The sequence below is a fragment of the Lygodium microphyllum genome, chromosome 15, assembly GCF_053477565.2.
Source record: "Lygodium microphyllum isolate KBCC chromosome 15, Lygodium_microphyllum_v1.1.10, whole genome shotgun sequence".
NCBI lineage: Eukaryota > Viridiplantae > Streptophyta > Polypodiopsida > Schizaeales > Lygodiaceae > Lygodium > Lygodium microphyllum.
This window is the reverse complement of record NC_141149.1, coordinates 17,161,983-17,185,681: the sequence shown is the minus strand read 5'-3', so window position 1 is coordinate 17,185,681 and position 23,699 is coordinate 17,161,983. Positions and strand designations below refer to the sequence as shown.

Below are 23,699 nucleotides of genomic sequence, written 5' to 3'. Positions count from 1 at the left end.
TCTCATCTCTCATACAAAGCATGGACAAACAAGAATATTGCCTCTCTCCTAAGCCATGCCTGTAACAACCATAAGAACTAATTGATCATATGAAGTATAAAGTCCATTTGAATGCCCAAATCTATGAGTAAAGAGAGACTAATGCTAAAACATACTATCAAATATCATGTCAAAAGCCTAACCTAACATATACTATTGACTCATATGTCCTTTTATTACTTTACAATATGAATTATGTGATCTAGATATTTTGATATATAAAATGTGCATACCTTTACATATACCAAGAAGTGCAATGGCTTTAAGACAAATGCTATTCTAGATGAGTTGAGTATTTTGAATAACCTAATATGGGAGAAGAAAGCTATGATGTTTCCAAGTTGCAACTACTACTAGGACAAATATATAGACTAAGATGAAATGTCTATAAGGACCTTTACACATCAACTTCCTAAGACATTACGTTCTTTATTCCAAGGGCTTTGGACATACATTCATGCCATTTAGTACATTTATGAAGATAACTATACCTTTCCTTTCATAATATAAACAACATGGGTTATTTCAAGGGAGGTTTGGTTTAGTTATGCATCTCTATCTATTCTTTTCAAATTGAGTGAATTAATAAAATACCACTTATAGCCTACTAGTTTAAGTATTGTCACAATGTTTTTCCTTTATCTTACTGATCTATGCACTATCACCTCACTAGAATTGCCAATTGAGCTTTAATAAGAATATTCATAAAAATGAGAAAAAGGCATAGAATAATCATTAAGCTTAACTTAGAAAAGCATTTTCTTGTTGTATATGTATTCCCAATATATATTCTTGGATTGTCTTAGAAACATATTTCCAAGACTGTGCACACAATATTTTAGTGACACATGTAAACTACTTTTGACATTGCAATCAAGTGAATTGGAGGGTTGCGTATGGGTCTTCAAAGCAGTGGCCTAGTATAAGGACTTGACTTTAAGCCCATAAGATTTAGTGACACATGTAAACTACTTTTGACATTGCAATCAAGTGAATTGGAGGGTTGGGTATGGGTCTTCAAAGCAGTGGCCTAGTATAAGGACTTGACTTTAAGCCCACAAGATTGTCATTTAAGTCACCTTAACACCACAAATAGTAATACATATTTGTGGTTGCAAGTTGCTTTAATGCATGAAGACAAACACATACTTTCATGTTTTTTTAGGTAAGATACACCCATATGGCACAAGGGGCACCTGTCATCGAAGCGTTAGCCGATAGGAAAGGCAAGAGCTAAGCTTGCATTGTTTTAATGCATAGATTGGATAACTCCGAAGTTGGTGAACAATAGATTTGATCACAATGGAACTCTCATCAACTATCCAATCAAGGAGGAGCACTTGTGTGGAGTTTGCAAGAATTGAGACTAACAAGAACATATCATGTCAATAGGCATCAAAGCAAGTAATAAGCCCATAGATTTAGACCACTTGGCTATCATCTTTGCAACACATTATCCATTGGCAAGTTCATGCAATGATTATGGTCCAATCATTATTGGATGAAAAATATATTGGACAACATATACATTACAGATAAAGAGCACATATCAAGATATACAACATAATAGAAACCCTACTCCTCCACCACATGGTCATTAGTGCAAAATGTGCTCGTAAATTCACATTAAGTTATACATATAGCACACAATCAATACAAAGATGCATATGATGGTCTAAATGTATACCAGCTATGACTAAATTACACATCAACAAAGGAATGTATCAACTACACATAGCACAACGAATGCATTATATTCCTAGATGTAGTATTAATTAGAGTCTGCAAAACATGTCCAATTCGCTGCGTAATGACATATATAATGTGTAATATATCAAATGAGCAACAACTTCAAGGCCTTAATATTAGAACATTTATGTTCCTTCTTTGATTGATAAAGGAGGTGCATAAGAGGATCATGATTGAATAAGATAATGGTAAACGATTTGGCCTCCATGTATCCTCTTTCGAGTCTAGTCCTACCTTCATATTTTCATCAACCAGGCGGCGAGCTCCGTGTGTCTACTGCCCTGTCTCAGCTTTGCTGACAGGCGCATGCATTTCAACCAACTGAGGCGCATACCTTTGAACTAGCAAGTCCAGCTTCTCCAAGAAAAGGCTTGTTCTTTTCTCTCCCAAATGTTTTGCCATCTGCTTCCATCGAGTCTGGCATACCTGCCCAGATCTGCAAATGGAATTGTCAAGGCAGCTTAACCTTCTGATGCAGGGCAGCTGTAACCGGAAAACAGAGATGTAAAAAGGTTTACAATGCCTTGCGTTATGCTACTCCAAGGGTGTAAAATGAAACAATCAAACAAGAGTTTGAGTGCTAGGGGAGCTGTGGGTGAAACAGATACCTTAGCATGACAAACAAATCCAGAAATGCATGTACAGCCCTGAAGGCCATTCAAGTCAAGTTACTTGTCAAAATCTTAGTCAGCATGGCAAATCTCTATGATGCACTATACCCGAAAAATCTTGTCTAATGGAAAACATATTATCATCTGTTGCTTCTTTTATAAGATTTAAATTTCTTAGCTTTTCCCCTAAACATCTTACTTGGCACCAATGCCTGCCTGTGAATGGGCACTTTGATGGTGTGCACAGCTTCCTAAAAACCCAAAAGCCTGCCTTGACGCGGTCACAAGGTCAGGCCCTCTTTCTGATCCAAGCCTTCAAGGCACCCTGGATGGCATCTTGAAGGCTTGTGTAATTTCACATAACATATCTGCCATTACGCAGGTCTCAGCAAAATGGCTGCCTTCCAAACATGCCAGCAGACAATCACTCAAACCACTGACTAGTTGCAAAGGGAGGGTTTAAACAACAACCTGATTTTCATGGATTTAGATTTACTACCTTGCAGAATTTCCACATAGAGCAAGTAACTCCCAGCTTAGTAGAGCACTCTATGGGTGTCAGGTGATGTGCCCTATGGATGGATGCTGCCAGTTTAGAACCTTGATAGTTGCGCGCCACACGCTTTTTAAGTTCTCAAACAATCCTGAAGATAATGCTTCATTGATTCCCATTCTGCACATCATTATCTCCATTCCCACCCATCTAATCTTGGCAACATGCCCTTTTCTTTTCCAAGAAAATAAATTTTCTATTAATAACACTTTGAAGAAGTCTGCATAGGGTAAAAATACAAAGTTCAAGAAACTCTCTAGAGAGTGTCTAAGTATATCACAAGTACAATGATTGTGTGAACAACCAATTTGGTGGGCTATAGTAATAGACCGTCTGAGGGGCCATATGAAAGAAAGTTCTAGAGTCCCGGGTCTGCGAGTATAGCGTGGCTGCACCTCACAGTTCAGATATACCAAGCTATTATACTAGCAATCAGCTCCCATTTGTGACAATGTCCTTGGGTCCATTGTGCCTATGAGTAGTCTGGAAGGGGGATCTTGCTCAAATGCTGTCCAATGATGAGGGAAAAAAGGCTCCCTTGGACACATCATAGCCACATGCTAGGCCTCTGTCTGTGACCCAAGCACCCCCACCCCCCCCAAGGTAACGACCATGGTCTTAGTTGTGTCATGGAATATCATCCTAAGGGCTCTCCTCCTACTCCAATTAGCATTGTGTCTACATCCTCTATGGCTTACCACATCTCATCCATGCCTTTGGGTCTCTATCACGTACAAAAGGTATGGTATGGTATAGTACGGTGCGATACAATACGGTACTAAATGGTACCTTAAGATTTTATGAGGTACGGTACGATATTAGTATGAAAAAAAAAACTCAATTATTTTGGACTATGATGATAGAGCACATGTTTGAAGCAAAAATAACAATGCCATTAGAGTATGTAAGATGAATGCACAAGGGTAAGAAGCCAAAACCCGTATGGCATAAGTCACATGTGCAACATGCACCACGACTTACAAGTAGATAGATGGGAGCTAGATACATCATAGACATCATACATTCCACATGAAAGATCACACAAAAGGGGCAGTTTTTCCATATTAAAAAGGCGAGATTTCGTACTTGAAAAGGCAAGGCCAAAAAAAGGTCAGTTTTTTCATACTAAATTGTATAGATACATATCATACCATACTACATGAATCGTACTATACAAACCAGTCCATACCATTTACAGATGCAACTATGTCTCTACCATATCCAAGCCAAGTGCCAACTACTAAGCTCTTATGTAGCCATACAAAGAGAGAAATGTTCTTGGGTGTAAAGCTCTCATCTAGCCTCCTCTAAAAGCCTGATAAGATATGATCTGATATGCCCTATCTCTGCCAGTGGGAGGTGGTTGGGGGCTGTACCCTGATTTTGCTCATCTGAATCCTCCTCCCTAGCCTAGTACTGTAGTCAAAGACGGCCACATCACATGGCCTACCCAAAATGGATCCCACCACACTCACTCTCTTGGATCCCACTATAATCTATACGGAGGCCTTTAACAAGCCCAATATCTCCATTCATTTGCCCAAAACATCCTGTGAACTCTATATGCTCCAAGTCCTCTTGCTTGATGCATCCATCCTCCTCAACCAAAGAGTGAATATACTATCTGTACTAGACATAGTGATTGCCTGAAGGGTATCTCCTTTGGAGAAGAGGCCAACCCATGTCTGAGAAGTGACTATTGATTTGATTCAGCCCAAAAGATTTATAGTCTGCTATACATCAATCCTAGCTCATAACAATGTACTTCTAACCCAAAAATAAGGCTTCAGACATGCATAAATTAGACTGGTACCAAAGCAACACATATCTGACAAAATACCCTGTTCTTCCCTTCAAAAGATCCCTGTTTTCAGCCTAAAATCCATGCTTTCAATTACCTACCGCAGTCAGAGAAGATCATCTGGCCACAAAAACCCCTCAATTGGGAGCATAATATGCAATAGAATCACTGCAAATCATGGTAGAACTCATTGAGCAAGTAGTCAACAGCCTGAAATCCCTGCATAGATCTATCCACAGCAGTCCAAAGACCCTCAGATCAGTTCTTTTTCATGCATCAATCATCCACAAGTAGTGATCTCCCTGTCAAGTTCAGTTCAACCCTGCTTTTTTCAGTGATTAACCAGAAAAAAGCATATGTTGCAGATTCTTTTTCTTCCCAATCTGAAGATGCCTATAGCAGCTGAAAAACGTGGTGCAAAAAGTGGGCTGCTCCTATAGACCACACAATAGTGTAAAACACTCCTCTGTCCTATCCCAAAAACAATGCCACTTACTGCCTAAGAATGACCATGTCACTTGCAAAACAACATTCAGTATGAAGTGACTTCAAATCAACTGTCATCAAACCAGACAAAGTGAATTTCAGCATAAACATTGACAGACCTTGATAATTGGAGGATGCCCTCTTTCATGAGCACAAACAATGTACCTCATCTTCAAAGTCCCATAGGCATGGTCACTAGATCAATAACCCATTTATAATGCATCGAAAGAGGAAGGTAGGATTAAACCCACCTCTGTGTCTTACAAAAGAATACATCTGACATGTGTTGCAAGTCTCTACAAACTCCAAAACATCCCTGGGTAGGGTTTTCGACCAATATCCCTCTTTGATCTTCTCAAAAGTAGCCCAAATACCCCTATGACCAGCCCATAAGCTCTCATGAAAATCTTGCATGATCTACAAACAACTGAGTCTCCTTGTCACACACAACTCGCAATGGCAAACCTCTTGTATTATTCCAATGTTTCCAAAGAAGTCCATTCTTCAAAAAAGTAGCCATAAAGCTTTCTCTTGATTCCCTTAAATTCATAATCAGTCCATCCCTCCTTTCTAGTCAAAGAACTCAAATACTCGGATTAGCCATGACTCCGTCGACATTCTAGAGAGACATATATACCATATTCAAGCCCTTAACAACTTTCTATGGGTATTCTTGGATGACTTCTATGCAGGTGCCCTGCTTGTCTGTTCGGCGAGGGGACACCTCATACACCCACAGTCGTGGGAGGATCCCTTCTTGGCCACATTGTCTCTACAGAAGGGTTAGCTCCAGACCTAGAAAAGATAATTACCATTCTCATATTACCAGTCCCTACCACAGCTAAAGAAGAACAAATTTTCCTTGGACACACTAGTTATCACAGATAGTTTGTGGCACAATATGCTGCTGTATCCTACCCATCTCACGGCTCAGTAATCCTTCCCTGCCCTTCAGTTGGACATCTAGTGCCACTGAAGTTTTTCTTTATCTAAAATCTAGACTTGCTAGAGTCCCCATATTAATCACCCCTGACTAGTCAAAAACCTTTCATTACACATAGATGCTTGTCTCAATGTTGTAGGAGCAGTCTTGACCCAACATGACCAAAATCTCAATATGGATTGTCCCATTTCTTACTCTACCAGGCTCTTGAATTTTGCAAAGCATAATTACTCTACCATAGAAAGAGAAGGATTGACAATTGTTTATGTCAGAAATTTAGACATTGTCTTCTTGGTACACATTTTAGGTGCTTTTAGATCACCAGCAATTAAAATATTTGCTAAAAAAGATATTTGTAGTGGGTAGTGCATGGCATTGGTTTTTGCTTTTGCATGAGCTTGACTTTGAGATTTGGAACAAGAGAGCCAGCTATAGGTATAAATGATGAACTCCCTTCTTGACAACATTTTGTCTTTTAACTTTTCCCTTTTATTAGGTTAAGGCTATACCACCATTGTACACAAACATCATGGATGATCTTTGTCACGAGGACATGTATTTTTGAAACCTCACTTAACATGTGGATTAATTTTTAATCACATGATTACGTATATGTTGCACATGTGAGGTGCAACTGGGGTTTAAGTAAATTTACGAGTTCGGGACCCAAAGAAATCACGGGATGTCGAAGGCAAAAGTTGCTATAAGTTATGCCGCGCAGGTACTTGGTGGTATCTGGTGCTAGTTGTTGGCCTAGGTCATCCATTTGGCCATAAGTGTTAGTTGGTGACACTAGAGAAGTGGCGTTTAATGGTACCTAACGCCAATCTGATGGTCAAAGATGGCGCAGAGACACTCGAGAATGGAAGTTGACTAGCCAATTTAATTATTGTCCAGTTAGATTATTTTTTAGGGCAACAAAATAATTACTTGATTAATTTTCAGTATTTAAAGGTCGAAAATCAATATTTAATTATGAAAAATGCTGGAAAAACCATTTGGGAAGGCTGCCACTTGTCAAAAATACCCATGCAAGACTGAAAAACGTCTTTAGAGGCCGGAGAGAGGCATTTTAATAAATTCAGCTTGCAAGAGAGAGAGAGAAGAGGCTAGTGGTCTGATTTGCAGCCATTGGAGGACCTTATGAGGCTGCCAAGGGCAAGAGAAGACCAATCAACAACGAGAGACAACATCTATACGTTGTTGAGATGGAGCGACAGCAGTAAATGACTGATTTTCTTCAGTTCTTTGCATCTACAAGCTGTTGTGGCAGGGCAACAGCTGCATTTGACTGATTTTCAGTCATTCCTCGCTACAAAACTCTGAATTTTCTCTCCCTATAGTTTTTCCTCTGATCTCCCAACCATTTTTCAGCCTTGCTCCAAAGATCTCGGCATTTGGACCCCTGGAGGCTAAGAAATTTCAGATTTCTCTACTATAAACCCTAATTTGAGCAGAAATTAGGGTTTAGCAGTAGCCTCGGGAAGCGTGCCAAAAATTGGAAGCTCCAAGACTTAGATTCAAGAGGGCTGAAGCTATTTTTAGCCTATTCAAGTGTAGGGACCAACAAATAATTGAATTTGGGGCATTTTCCATCTCCATCAAAGCGGGTGGTGGCCAATTGATCGCCTGAATCAAGGGGCAAATCGGATTAAAGACTTGTTGATGATTCATCACAGCAAGGGGAGTTGGAATACCAAAAGGGATTGGGAGAATCCCATTGTAAATCAACTTCTCGGCTAAAGAAATACTGAAAGGGGCACCAATTTTGGGGCCAATTGGATGTGCATTGTCCAAGATTAGTAGGTAAATTTGTATTTTCAGATTTGCACTAATTGTTTGCTGTTGTAACTAAGTTGTAATCAAGGATTTACCACCCATCCATGGAAGGAAGGCTGGTTACAATCTTACTGGCTAAAGGTGAATTTCAAGAGCATATGACCCCTCAAGGGAAGTGGAGATTATTACTGAAAAGACGCACCTTTCACATGTCCATTGACTGTCTTTACTGTCTGGGCCATGAGGAGGTGCTTTATCATTGGGTCTTGCCACATGAAATTCCAAATCTCATAAATATAGCCCATGAACATTCTATAGGTGCTCATTACCTTGGACATGACACTATAGTCAAGATACTTTAAACCAACCTCTAAGGGCCCTCTATACTTTCAAGGATTGCAAGAACTTTGCCAAAGCTTGCGACGCTTGTCAACAATGTGGGCCTAAACCCACTCTTGTTAGCCACTATCCTCTGCACACTGCCACAGGATGGTAATCTTTTGGAAATTGGGGTCTCGACTTATCACCCCTGCAGCTTCTCCTTTAGGGCACAAATACATTTTGGTGCCCACAAGCAACACCACAAAATGGGTTGAAGCCATTGCTTCAAGAGAACACACAACAAACACAATGGCAAAATTTCTATACTTGAGCATTTTTAGTCACTTTGGATGCCCTTTGGAGATTATGCCGAATCATGGCTCCCACTTCATCAATGAAACTATTAGTACTCTCCTCGCCAAATGCAAGATTTCCAAAGAAAATCTTGTATCTACAATCCTAGAGAAAATGGGCAACCTGAAAGCACCGACAAGGTCCTATGTAAACTCTTGTTAAACACATGCCATAGCTTCCCACAACTTGGGATCCAGCTTTAATTGGAACATTGTGGGCATATCGAACTACATTCAAGGCAACAACCTTAGCAAGCCCTTTTCAACTCGCTTTTTGACTAGAGACCATCTTGCCATTTGAATTTGCTCACAAGAGCCCCTGCACCTTTACATGTGACCCCTCGAATCCATCCTCATCCCCTCATCACCTCACCCTTCTGAAAGAAACAAAGAATGCAATAGCTGAAGTAGTGGCCATGGCGCAACAATGTAGGAAAGCTTGGCATGACAGATATCTTTATAAATCAACCTTTGTGAAGGATGACTTGGTTCATCTCCACTCCAACAAGTTTCTAAAACACAATAGCAAAATTAACCTGTGCTTGGCAAGGCCCATTCAGAGTGATTGAGGTCTTTCCCCAAGGAGTAGTGTGATTAAGCACCCTCATAGGTGATCTACTTCCTTTAGTCAATGGCTCTCGAGTTAACAGATACTTCCTCCCATCTCTTGAAAGAGAACTTTTCCTAACCAGCCCAACTTAGACTTTCCAATTTTGACCTAGCCTCACAATCCCCTAACACAGTCAACCTCATTTTTATTTCCCATTTTCATTCCACATTTTTCATTCCTCACATCCATCCCCTCTACTTTGCTCCAACTACACCACAATTATGACTTAGGGTTGCAAACTTGACCAAACCTTGTGTTCCCCTAACCCACTCCAACCTCGTTTTCATTTCTCACATCATTTTCATTCTATATTTTCATTTATCAAATCCATCCCCTTCCCCTAGCTAGGCACAACAGTGGCATTGCCATGGCAAACTGCGGCAACTATAAGGCAATACTCCATATTTGAAATTTTTAAACAAAAAGGTTCCCACTCCTAATTTTCATTTGAGTTCATACTGCTTTTTTGTTGCTACCCATGGCATTTCTAGAAGTAGCCATAACATGCCATGGCAAAAACAGTGGTCTCCAACTCCTCATTTCTATCTTAACTTTTCCCTCCCTAACTTTGTTATGGTAGGAATTGAAGCATTACCATGAAAAGTTTTCTCTGGCTTACAGAGAGGGGTGAAGGCACAACAATGGGAGGAAAGAAAGAAAGAAAGAAAGAAAGAAAGAAAGAAAAACAGACTCTCACTCTATGCTTCCCAACAGTGGCAACAACCGAGGTTTAACCATGGCACAATGATGGCACCAAACTACAATGATGACTCTCTCACCTTGACTGGCTCCAACAAGGCCTACAACCGTGGCTTCAACTATGGTTTCGATTGTGAAAAAGGGGGGGGGGGTGTATATGATAAAGGGGACAAGAAAAAAGAAAGTAAACTCTCACCCCATGCTACCCCAACGGTATACTCCATTAACCATGACTCCAGCCATGGTTGTAACTATGGCTTCAGCCATGGCCTAGCAACAGTTACTATAATATGGCCACAACTGCATCAACAACTATGGCTACAACCGTGGCTGACGCAAGAAAAAGAAAAAGAGAGGTGGTTGAATCACCTCGATTCCTCCCATCCCAAGGGCTCCACTTACATAGAAGCCCCAGCCGCAGGTACACCTGCCTCCAAAAAGAAGAACAAGAAGAAGAAAGCACGCTCATCTTGAGCCCACATTCTCATTATCCCACTAATCCCACTACCCAACTATGGCTGCCTTCTCGTTATCTCACTAGTCCCACTACCCAACCATGGCTCCAATTGTGACTATCGCCGGGGCTCCCGTACTCTGGAAAAAAACGCCTTTCTCACTTTGACTCCAAAAGCACCCACCCATGCCTCAAATGTTGCCAACCATGGGTGCAACTACAATATTGCCATGGCCCTATCAATGGGAGGAAAGGAAACAAAAGAGAAAGCAAAAAACAAGGGAGAAAAACAAACAGAAGCAAGTCAATCTCCCACCCCATGTGTACCCCTCTCTTTCGTCTTGTCAATCCCCACAAGTTGCTTCCTCATAGCCCCCCTTCCGACACCCCAGCTTCCCCAACTACCTGCTAGCTTTTCCCATAGTATTCAAGCCCCTTCTCCAACTCCACGCGCTACCCTACCCTCCCTCTCCTTCCATTCCCCTCCCCCAAACGTCACCTGGCTCTACCCAAACCCACCAACAATCAACTATTAATTGCCCCCACTTGCGCCCCATTGTGGCTGATCTTCATGCGTGCACTTGGATCCACTGTGGCGAGGTAGGTATAATAGGCTGCTTGAGTCGCTCGACTTGCACCTCCATAATTTTCATTTTTTGTTTTCAAACCCAAAAAACAGTTTTACAAAAAGCAAAAATAAAAGGAGATGAGAGAAGAAGGAAAAAATAGCATCTTCAAAACATCCTTGCTCACCCCTTCTCCAACTCTCTGCTTTAACCATCTTGTGACTTCTTCACCCTTGGCAATCTTAAACCATCTTCTCTCTTCTTCACCCTTAGCCTTTACTTTCTTCTGATTTTCTTTCCATCTTCAGCCTTCCCATAGCTTCACCTCAACAGATATCCCCTCATCAAATTCGACATGGCTGATACACAAACTCCCATGCAACAATCTCACCAAAGCACTCTTCAACTCTTTCCAGAAGGCAATCCAAGCTTGAGGCACGTTCCAACACCACTCATTAATTCCACCATCTTCGCCTCAATAGCTCTTGGCGATTCTATGGTGATTGAGTCTATCCCGACAAAGAGCCAGACACAGACACCAACTATTTTCCCTTTGACTATGACAAGCCTTCAAATCCCTCTATCACTATTATTCCCACCAACACTTTGCAACCACCTCTCCTTGGCATATTCAGCCACATTTCCTTCCACTTGCCCTCTCGCAATGTGCGATGAAATCACCCCTTGCTACCCCAAATCGACCACGGTCTTTGCCTATGTTACATCCCTCAACACACCCATCTACCACAACATCTCCATTCTGACATGTCCCTGATGGCCTCCATCCTACATCTTCCATTTGAATATCTCAAGGTCAACCGTCTTAATCGTTTGGATGCCTCTTCACCCAAGCTCCTTCATTCAAGAACAATAGCGTTTTAAGATCCTTCGGATGAGGTGGTGAACTTGTATTACTTCTTCCAATATTTTCTCTACTTTTGCAATGGTAGCGGCTAGGTTAAAACCCTCACTATGAAGGATGGTGCGCATTGTATCATGCTCGCCCCTTTTTGTGGCTCACTTTCATAGCTTGGGTGCTCCAAGATCACCTAAAAAGATATAGTAGAATAGTCATACAATGTATAGCCATACCACATTTCATTCAGCACGCTTCTTCACATATCGCTTGCAAGCCCATCCCTCTCTACCTCTAGTAATTCCTTCTCTTAATGTTAGAGGAAGCCACCCCAAAGGACTTCTATGGCACCTTGTACGAAAGTCTCAATGACCACTACTTCTAGGCCAATACAAACTTCTTCGTCCTCAATGATTAGCTAAGCCTGTATCATATTGCTACCTTATAGTCCCCTCCTCTCCTTGACTATAACCTCCATAAATTGTTCTATGGCCCTTCCGTAGGTTTAGTTACCAGAGCTGCTTTTCTCCCACTGCTTCCTCTAGCTCCATCAACCTTCACTCCATCTATATTCTCATCCCAAACCCTTCCCACTTTGGACTTGGAAGCCCCACAACCTTTGAAATTGCCTCCTTGACACTCTTGTTAGTTCGATTTGATATTGTCAGAAGTGGATACATAAATGCAAGCATGTCAAAATGCTGAAATAAATTGCTGAACACAAGACATAAGAGAGAAAAGAGAAAATACAAGAACACCACAAGAAAGAACTCAAAGATGTGCTTGGAAAATGGAATCCATATTCCAAACATGAGACAGTCGTATACAACAATGAGTCACTGGCTGCGTGGGCACTAATAGTGGCTCCCTCTCTCCAAAAGGCCTTGCATTGGAATTTAAAAGTGGTGAATGACTAAACTGTGGATGAGAAGCCTGAATATATAGCACAAAATAATGTCATAACTGTGACAAGGTTGGCTAGCATCTAATATTGGTCTGCTAACAATAAGTGCCCAAATCACCATGAGAATGATATATTAAAAATACCTAAAATACTCAGTAATGCTTGTTTAAGGCACATCCTAGACTCACTCATGAGTTGACTATACTACTAATACTCTCTCAGATCATGGGTGATCTGATACAATATAATGATACAATGATAATGATGTATCATAGGCCATACAACAAAGACCACCAAAATAGAACCATGAATACCCAAGTAGTGGGTGATCAAGCCACCACCAAGATGCCTCGGGGAAAACCTGATTGTCGATGCCGATTATACAAAAACTTGAAAATAGAGAAGCATCATAGCAACTCTTTGTGTTGGTCAACAATGCCATGTAGTAGCATACATGACCATCTTATCAAAAATGCCTCTGAGTATATGTGAACATGAATTTTCCACCTTTGGCCAAGACCTCCAAAGTGTCCCCTCATGTGAGCTTGGACTGGGAGTCAATCCCGCTCTTTGTTAAGTAACAACTCTAGGATTTCAAAACCTTCTAGATGTGTTAGGAAAGTCCCTCTCTAGGACCTGTGCACCTATATACCTAAATAGATGAGGCTCACCTACACTACCTCACGAACCTCTTACACTCGGTCTTTGGCACTCAAGAATCGTGAGGGACGACCACATCACCTGTACTAGAAACTAGCAAAAGGAGGGGCGGCCAAGCCCTTCCCTCGGTCGGAAGAAGATGTGAGTGCTTTCATGCCTTGGCCAAAGTTGAAGTTTGATGACTCAACATATGAGTCCATATCCCGTTGCTTCTTCCTTGAAGCCACTAACTCTTAGCAATCCTTGTGCAAATGTCCCTTCTCACCACGACGATAATACTGGGCCTTCGGCTGCTTCTTCCTGTCACTTCTCTCTAATACTACAAATGCCTCATTGAAGCCACCATATTGAGATGGAAGCCTCCCTTGTACTCACAAAGGCACCTCATGCTCAAGCAGTATGGAGGACATACGGGTAAAGCTCATTGGCATTGATGATGTCTGGGCTTGCAAGGCATTGGCTAGTCCATCAAACTTGGGAGGGAGCTTGTAGACAATAATCCCCACAAGATGAGACTCTGGAAGGGTGGATTGCATGTCATAAAGTTGATCCTGTACCTATGTAATACGAAGCAAGAATGACTAGATAGTATCCTTTGGCTAAAACTTCATCTACTAGAGCTCGCCATAGAGGGTAAGTACATGCATGGTGGAGGAAGCCTTGTACAACATTTGAAGCTTTGTTCATATCGCTGAAGTTGTCCTGCATGAGGTGACCGCTGGAAGCACTTCTTTAGAGATAACATTGAAGAAGAGAAGAATATGCACGAGCATCATTAGAATCCCATGTAAGCATATCTTCCTGATGGTTGTCCTCGTCAAAATCAGCTAGAAGAGGAGTGGGCGCTCAAGATGCTCAATAGCTCCAAAAACAATGTACCATAACCGCTTCTACACAAACCATGGTTTCATAACAACACTCCATGTTAGGTAATTAGGGCCGTGAAGTTTGCCATCAATAGAATAGGGGAGCCATTTGGAGAGAATAGGAAGGGAAAACAGAGGAAAGAAGAGGGGAGACAGAGAGTACAACTAAAACATAGCATAGATGGCACTAAACAGAGTCCACACACTGTAGAAATCGCGAAATTTGCAAAAATCAGGAAGAATCAACCATTCAAAGATGGATAGAGGCTAAAAAAGCCTATCACCCAGCCTTCACAAGCACAAGAGGCTCATAGCGCAGGCAAAAAAGCATTAAATGTTGTCACTAGTATTAAAATAATGCAGAAAATCAGAAAACACAGGCAGTAGCAGCATTAAATGCAGTCAATGCAGCCTGGAAGGTGATCGCAGAAGCAAAACACAAAGATTGGAAGGTTGAAAAGTCCCAGAAAAAACTACTTGCACAGCTGTAGCAGACATAGACGATCAATAATCAGCAAGGGGCAGCAACACAAACATAGATTTTGAGATTTGATACCATGTCAAAAGTGGATGCCATAATGGAAGCATAGAAGAATGCTGAAATAAACGAGACAATCACATACAATAGTCAGTCTCAGTGGCTGTGTGGGCACTAGCACCGGCTCCCTCTATACAATAGGACCCTACATTGGAATTTGCAAGTGGTGAATTATTGAACTGCGGAGGAGGAGACTGACTATAGCACAAAATAATGCCATAAAAGTGACCAGGTTGGCCAGCATTTAATGTTGGTCGGCCAGCAATAAATCCCCAAATCACCATCACAATGAGAAATTTTAAAAAACCTAAAATACTTAGTCATGTTTGTCCCACTAAGGCATATCTCAAACCCACTCATGAGCCCACTATATTGCTAACAGATGCAACCACCACCCAAATCCTCTACACCTACAGCCCTAACAGGAGTAATAGAATTGGTCATTACACCGTATCCCTATGCCTTTTTTAAGCTACCATCAAGGAGAGGCAACCACCTTGTCTGCAGCAAGCACCATGAATGATATCATCCTTGACCTGCACTGAAGTGCAAGCCGGCAATCTTCTCTAGCCAACAACAAAACTCTTCTCTAGTATGGCTGGAGAGTTACACAAGTTAAATTTATAGGCTTCTTATTTGGAGTATGGAAAACATAGCTTGGAAGGTATCCTTATTGGTGCACAATCTCATCTCTGCAACACAAAAGAGGTCTTAGTAGTTTGTTGAAGCAAGCTATGGACAAAAACAGAGAGAATGCATCTGAACTAGCTACATCCAAAGCATTCTATGAATAAAAATTAGCAGCATTGCCACACTACCCAGCCATTGATCCTGCAGCCAAGCATTGCTACATTGAATTTCTGCATCATGGGCGGCCTCAGATTCTGCGCCCAATTATCCCACATAATCCATAGAATCACAAAAATCTCATTGTACAATGTATATAAGCTTTTTTCTACTTTTCAACACACATGATGATGGTATTGCTCACTAGATGGTGAGCCCCTTAGTGGCAGTTGAGCTATAGCTCTAGATGTAGCTCTAGTAAAGCCATGGTGTAGCTCTAGTGACAATGAGCTCTAGCGATGCCTTGGAAATGAGCTCTTTATGACGAGTATCTTTACCGTGAGGCTCCATCTTCATCCGAGGAATACCTTTTTGGAGACAACCATACTTTGCAGCTCTAGTAAAAGTGGTTACTTTGGCCTTAGCAGTTGCAGAAAATCGCTTTTGTAACTCCACCAAAAGTGGTTACTCTGGCCTTAGCAAAAGTAGCTACTTCAGCTCTAGTACTCAGCGGCCTACCTATAGGCTTTATAGAATCATGATGATAAGACTTGCTTCAGAAAGAGTTGTACCTTTCCTTCATAGTTGTCTCCGTACGTCATAGGATACTGATCATACCGTACGGTACCGTACATATCTGTACGAAAAAACAGGCCGATCTTGGCCACCACGTTTGTGCATCCTCCTACGTTCTGCCTACACTTTAATCCGGAGCATTTCACCTATGTGGCACTTTTGGGGGGGTGGGAAGCCTTGGATACCTCATCTCACCCCCTTTTCCAGCTATGCACTCTGCGCCCCCCCCCCCCTCCCCCCCCCTCCTCCCCCCCCCCCCCCCAACCCCCACAAGCCCTTAGATTCCATCCACTTGGCAGCCCTCTTTGACTATTGACCCCTCTTTGACCGTTTGACCCTTCTCTCATCTACAAAAGGTGCTCCTCTCCTCCATGCTTCCACACAAATTCAGCAAGCATTTGCCATTCTCATCTTCCTCTCTTGGATCTTGAATTGACTTGTGATTTGTCATTCTCATCTCCCATCCCCTCTTTACCACACCCTATCAAAGCATTTGCCATTTTCGAATCTCATCTCCCATCCCCTCTATCCTGCATCTTATCAAAGCATTTGCCATTCTATCTCCCATCTCCTCTCTCTCACTCTTACTCTTTCAACTTTACCCAAACCCTCGGGCCTCTCCCTCTCTTTCAACTTTCAAGTTTCAAGAGTCAAGACTCAAGCATCTCACTCTCTCTCTCTCTCTCCCTTGAGCCTCTTCATCCATCCATTCTCCTCTATTCACTATCTCATCCTTGATCAAATCATACACATAGTGATACTGGATCTCTATATGTTTTGTGTGTGCATGAAACACTGGATTCTTAGCAAGGGTGATGCAACTCTGATTGTCACACCTTAGCATACTCGGGTCTTCATCCTGCACTCCCATATGCCATAAGATCCTCCTTAACCATATTACTTCACATGTAGCAAAACAGACTACCTTGTAATCTGCTTCGGTAGAAGACAATGCCACTCTTGGTTGCTTCTTCCTTGCCACTCGGATAATCGTAGTAATTCTAAAGCTAATACATACACCAACTCCCGACTTCTGGAAGGGTTACTGATCCAAGAGAAAATTCATGAAACAAAAGAACCAGAAATTGACTTTCTGGAATCATTGTCTCCTATCCAACCTGAGTCATAATATCCCACAAGAGAAGTACTAGAACTGTATTTGATACCATAGTCAAGAGTTCCCTTCAAGTGTTTGAGCACTCGTATCCCTAGCCTTCCAATGACTCTCACGGGCTTTGTTTGAAAACCTTGTTGGGTATTTGACTCACGCCTCACTTATGCCTACACTCATATGGGAGTGTCGGTGATCAGTAGGACACTAGGGCACTTTTTACTCTCGGTAGGAGAGGTTTTTTCCCCCAGACCTATAGTCTTATTTTCGTATGTGCTTATGTGCTTATGTTACACACTTATGGGCACTTACCGTGTGTCGGGTGTGAACACCCCCTACAACCCTAAGGTTTAAGGGTTGTACTTTGTACTTTCATGTTACACTCTTTCAATCTATTGGATTGGGTGTCGTGCTTCACTCTGTCTCTCTCACTCTCACACTGTCTACTGCACTCTCAGCTGCACCTCGATCCTTCGATCTCACATTTGGTATCAGAGCAGTCTTCAGTCTGCAGACTGAAGCTCCCACTGTTTGCAGCCCCCGTCAGTTTCACCCTGTACCTGCGTGCTGCCACTGCACCTGCAAGAGTCGCCATCTCAGCCAAGTGTGTCCTCAGCCCTGCGTCTGCTCAGCGTGCACAGGGCGCTCGTCAGTCGCTAGCAGGCCTGGGCGTCGTCTGCCTCCAGCTCGTCTGCCTGTGGTGCGCTGCCTGTCTCCAGCGCCAACTGCCACCAACTCCGCCTGACTGTGGCGCGACGCCAGCTCCAATGCCGCCTGCCTTTGGTACGTCAGCAGCCCGCCTGACACCGTCTGACCAGCGTCCGCCCGTCAGCCTGTAGTCCACGTTAACAACCTGCGTCCTGTTTGCCTGCTCCGATAGCCCGACGACTTCCGTTTGACCAGCGACCTACCACACTGCCCCGTCCGCCTTCAATCCACGTTAGGTAATTTAGAAAATAATTAAAAAATATTTTTTTATTTTAGTCCCAGAATCAATTTTTGACAGAGGAGGTTCATACGCAGCAGGGACCGCATACATGATACAGGTGTGGGATAAATTTGATGCAAATTTTTGGACTGGTTCATCAGAAATTTTGGGGCTTTTGTGTATTTTGAGGACAGTTGTATATGAACTGCTGTTATAGTCACAGAAAGACTGTTTTGACAGAAATTTTGGCAAAAATTTTGGAGATTTTGATAAAACAGTGTTGCTGAGAACTGTTTGCACCTTGGAAAGCGTGCATTAAAAGACAGTTTTTGACAAAGTACGCCCTTGCACATTAATTGTAGAAGTGTGTTTGCTGCAATTTCTGGAAATTTGTAGATTTCCAGTCCTTACTGCTTTGACATTGCTCATTTGTATTTGGAAATTTGTCATCATGGCAAATCAGGGAGGTGATGTATTTACGTATGTATCCAAGGAAGACAGATTGGACGGAAACAATTACTTGCTATGGTCATTCATGATGAAGAATGTATTAGTGGCCAAGAATTTATGGGATTATGTCAGTGGAGAGGAAACTCAACCGGGGGTTGTAGCTCCCGTTACTCCTCCTCCTCAAGGAGCACGTGACGACGGGGATCTTAGCCCGCTCCACCTTAGCTACTTCCTCCAAGAACTGCAGCTCAAAAATCTTGGGATACACGTGATGCACAGGCCTTGTCGCTGATTGCTCTGGCAGTTCAGCGGCCCATCATCCCTCATATTCATTCAGCATCTTCTTCACGAGATGCATGGTTGACTTTGGAGCATATGTTTGCAGGAAAAAATGAGACTCGGATCTCTTTCTTGAAGAAAGAGTTAGAGACTTTGAAGATGAATAAGGGTGATTCTATGTAGGATCACTTGAATAAGATTCAGGACTTGAGGGAGCAGCTCATGAATGTAGATGAGTGAGTACTTTTCAGATGCACAGTTGATATCTACCACCTTGAATTCCTTACCTCCTTCGTACTTGTCTTTTCATACTGCATTGAACCTCACCATGAGGATTGCCGAGCACCCACTCACTTTTATTCAACTGGTTAGTTTGCTTCTAGAGGAGGAGCAAACAAGGAAAAATAGTGGTGTGGATGCTGTAGTCTCTGAGCAGGCTTTTGTGGCAAGGCAGAAAGGCAAAAACAGCAAGGTGAAAAATGCTCCACAGAGTTCTGACACTTCGGGCACATCGCAGAATCAGACACAAGGAGGGACGCAAGCTAAAAAAGGAAAATGTCATTATTGTAAAAAGCCAGGCCACTATATCACTGAGTGCAGGAAGTGCATTGCCAAAGAGAAGGAGTCAGGAATGTCTGTTTCTACTACTCCTTCCACTGCTAGTGAGTCAGCGTCCTTTGTTGTGGACAGGGACTATTGTTTTTACACTTGCAGTTATAACATCTCTTGGGCCGATAGAGTACTTAGCTCTACAGAGGATGTTGACACTTGGTTCTTTGACAGTGGTGCTTCTAGACATATTACATCTCGCAGAGAATTGTTTGCTTCAGTTAGTGCACCTCCCGTTGGGAAATCTGTACAGTGTGCCAATAATGCATCATACCCTGTTCGTGGTATTGGGGAGATTCAGCTCATAGCCCCATTGATGGCTCTATTCTCTGCCTGCAGGATGCTTTGTTTGTGCCTGGAATCAAGAGGAATTTGCTTTCTATTTCTTCTTTGGTACGTTGTGGTTTGCAGGTCACATTTGATGATGACCGTTGCATGGTTAGAGATAAAGAACGCATGACTTTGGTCTTGACAGGATCTTTTGTGTCATGGTTTATATGAGTTGGATGCTCTTTCAGTAGATTAGTCGGCATACTTGACATCCACTCTTACTCTTGCTATGATACAGGCGGAGTTATGGCATGCTCGTTTGGGGCATGTAAACTTTGGCAACTTGATGCTTTTGCAGCATACTCAGATGCTGGATGGCTTACCTATCTTGGAGAGACCTCCTGAGCACTTATGCGAGGGATGCATTTTAGGGAAAATGCATCGTTTCTCATTTCCTCGTGATGTTGCTTTCAGAGCAACAACCAGATTGCAGTTGGTGCATTCAGATGTTTGTGGGCCTATGTAAACCATTTCATTGGGCGGTTGTTATTATTTTGTGACATTCATTGATGACTTTACACGTTTTTGCTGGGTCTACTGTTTGAAAAAGAAGTCAGAAGTGTATGATGCATTTTTAGCTTTCAGTGCACTTGTTGAAAATCAATCTGGATGCAAAATTAAGACTCTCTGTTCGGACCGAGGGAGGGAATACATGTCCTCTATTCTGAATTCTTTTTTGAAGCAGAAAGGCATAGTCCATCAATACACTACTGCCTATACACCACAGCAGAATGGGGTAGCAGAGAGGAAGAATCGGTCACTCGTGGAGATGGCCAGATGTATGCTGAAGGCAAAGAGCTTGCCTCATAGTTTTTGGATGGAAGCAGTCATGTGTGCTTGCCATATTTTGAATAGATGCCCTACCAAAGCCTTGAAAACCATCACACCTTTTGAGGCTTGGAACAGCCGTAAACCTTCTGTTGGTCACTTTCGTACCTTTGGGTGTCTTGCCTATGCCCATATTCCACTGGTACTTAGAAAAAAGTTGGACAACAAGGCTGTTAAGTGCATTTTTATGGGATATAGCAATGAGAGCAAAGGCTACAGACTCTATGATCTCGTTACAAAGAAGGTTTTTGTTAGCAGGGATGTTGTTTTTGATGAAAAATCAGAATTATCCTTGGCTGGTTTGGACACATATCAGGCTGCCCGTGATGTTTCTGAAGGGCTGCTGCCCATTAATTTTGGTGATTCAGCTGGAGCTTCAGAAAATGAACCTAATGTTCAGCCAGCTGCTCCTATGGAAAGTGAAGAAATTCAGCCATTGGCTGATCGGAATATTCAACATAATGCTGAAACTGAAATTCAGCAAGAGCTTGCACACAGTCAGGAAGCTAGACAGTTACCTAGATGGTATTTGCAAACTATGCAAGATAGTCCTTTGGATGCACCCATGGCTGGTCGTACTAGAAGGCAAACTCGTTTGCATGATTCAGCACATACCATGGAGTTTGTTATGGCAGCAAGTACTTTTGATAATGAAGAGCCTGAATGTTTTGAGGATACACAACACAGTGTGCATTGGATGGCAGCAATGCAAGCTGAATTAGATTCTATCACTAAGAATCAAACTTGGGATTTGGTGTCTTTGCCATTTGGGAAGAAAGCCATTGGAATGAAATGGGTCTACAAACTGAAAAGGAAAGCAGATGGATCCATTGATAAATACAAGGCACGGCTTGTAGCTAAAGGCTACGCACAGAAAAAGGGCATTGACTATGAGGAGACATTTGCTCCTACTTCCCGTATGACGACCATCAGGTCTATGATTGCTTTGGCTACACATTATGGATAGACAGTGCATCCGCTGGATATCAAGACTGCATTTTTACATAGGGAACTTCAGGAGGAAGTTTATGTACAGCAGCCCATTGGTTTTGCAGTTGAAGGCTCAGAACATTTGGTATGCAAGCTCAAAAAGGCACTATATGGTTTGAAACAAGCTCCTAGAGCTTGGTATGCAAAAATAGATGCTTTCTTGCTTGGTCAGGGGTTTCTAAACAGCTCATCTGAGTCTACCCTTTACGTATGTAAAGAAGGGGGATCTATGCTGATTATATGTCTTTATGTTGATGACCTTTTGCTCACTGGAACACATGCTGATCAGATTTCAGCATTCAAACAAAATTTGCAGCAAACTTTTGACATGTCTGACTTGGGAGTTTTGCATTACTACTTGGGCATCCAGTTCATACATGATGCTCGAGGTATTGGGCTATCACAGTCAAGGTATATTGGGCAGCTTCTTGAGAAGTTTGGCTTGCAGGATTGCAAGCCAGTTTGTACCCCCATGGAACCTGGACTGAAACTGTCATTACATGATGACAGTGATTTGTTTGATATACATACATATGCTCCTGCACTTGGATGTCTAATCTACCTATGCAACACTAGGCCGGACATACAGTTTGCAGTTTCAGCTTTGAGCAGGTATATGCATCAGCCACGTATGTCACATTGGCAAGTTGTCAAGCGTGTTTTTCGTTACTTGCAGGGTACTCGATCTCTTGGGTTGCTTTATGCCAAGGGGGGACCACTGCAGTTACATGCTTACAGTGATTCTGATTGGGCAGATGATTATGATATACGTCACTCCACTAGTGGCAATTGTTTCTTTCTTGGCTCTTCTTGCATTTCTTGGCTTAGCAAGAAACAATCCACTGTTGCCACATCGTCATGTGAAGCTGAATACAAGGCAGCTTTCATTACCACAGTTGAATGCGTATGGCTTAGACGTTTGCTAGCTGATCTGGATGTATCTGTTACGGAGCCTACTCCTTTGTTCACTGACAGTCAGAGTGCCATTGCAGTGGCACGGAACCCAGTGTTTCATGCCCGCACGAAACACATTGAGATCCATTATCACTTTGTCAGAGAGAGGCTACATGCAGGTGATATCAGCCTTGTCTATTGTCCTACCATTGGTAATGTGGCAGACATCTTCACCAAAGCTCTTCCTCGTGACAAATTTGAAGCATTTCGCGATGCTTTAAATTTGATATCCTTTGGTGGCGGATGATCCTTGTACTCTTGATCACTCTTCACTCCAGGGGGGTTTGTTGGGTATTTGACTCACGCCTCACTTACGCCTACGCTCATATGGGAGTCTTGGTGATCAGTAGGACACTGGGGCACTTTTTACTCTCGGTAGGAGAGGTTTTTTCCCCCAGACTTATAGTCTTATTTTCGTATGTGCTTATGTGCTTATGTTACACACTTATGGGCTCTTACCGTGTGTCGGGTGTGAACACCCCCTACAACCCTAAGGTTTAAGGGTTGTACTTTGTACTTTCGTGTTACACTCTTTCAGTCTATTGGATTGGGTGTTGTGCTTCACTCTGTCTCTCTCACTCTCACACTGTCTATTGCACTCTCAACTGCACCTCGATCCTTCGATCTCACAAACTTGCTCATCAACACCATGACTCATGAGAAGCACTAGGCTTTCAATTCGAACGCAATCCATGTGGAGAGAGACACAAAAAAGTCCAACTCCCACCATTGGACATGCAAGTATTGCGGGAAAGCACTATACAAGTGGTGCAATTCGGCTTCTCCAACATCTTTTCAAGAACGGGGGGCAAGTCGCTCCATGCAAGGAGATCCCTCAAAAGATTGTGGAAGAGATTCTCTCCAAGATGAGAGGGAGATCCACAAGAGGAGGAGGAAGTGGGTTATCAATAACAACTCCCATGCCTACTAACAAGGAAGCATCAAATGTGGGCGTATCTTCAACTGATGCAGGAGAGGCCTCTACCATTGGTGGTGGGGGCTCCACATCCGCATTCAGCTCCGGTAAAAGACAAAGAGTGGAGGCTCATGCGGCACCGGAGAGAGAATCC

At 42.5% G+C, this 23,699-nt stretch overlaps 1 protein-coding gene across 1 annotated transcript in view; it reads right to left on the bottom strand.

Annotated features, from left to right (window-relative positions):
• Window positions 1-1,778: 1,778 nt before the first annotated feature.
• The window catches only part of LOC148024295 (uncharacterized), a 216,396-nt gene continuing 194,475 nt past the window's right edge, over window positions 1,779-23,699 (bottom strand). Inside the window, exon 11 of the mRNA XM_087693919.1 lies at window positions 1,779-2,224. Within this exon, the coding sequence (XP_087550045.1) occupies window positions 2,062-2,224 (163 nt within the window). The 3' untranslated portion in view covers window positions 1,779-2,061. The remainder of the gene's footprint in view (window positions 2,225-23,699) is intronic.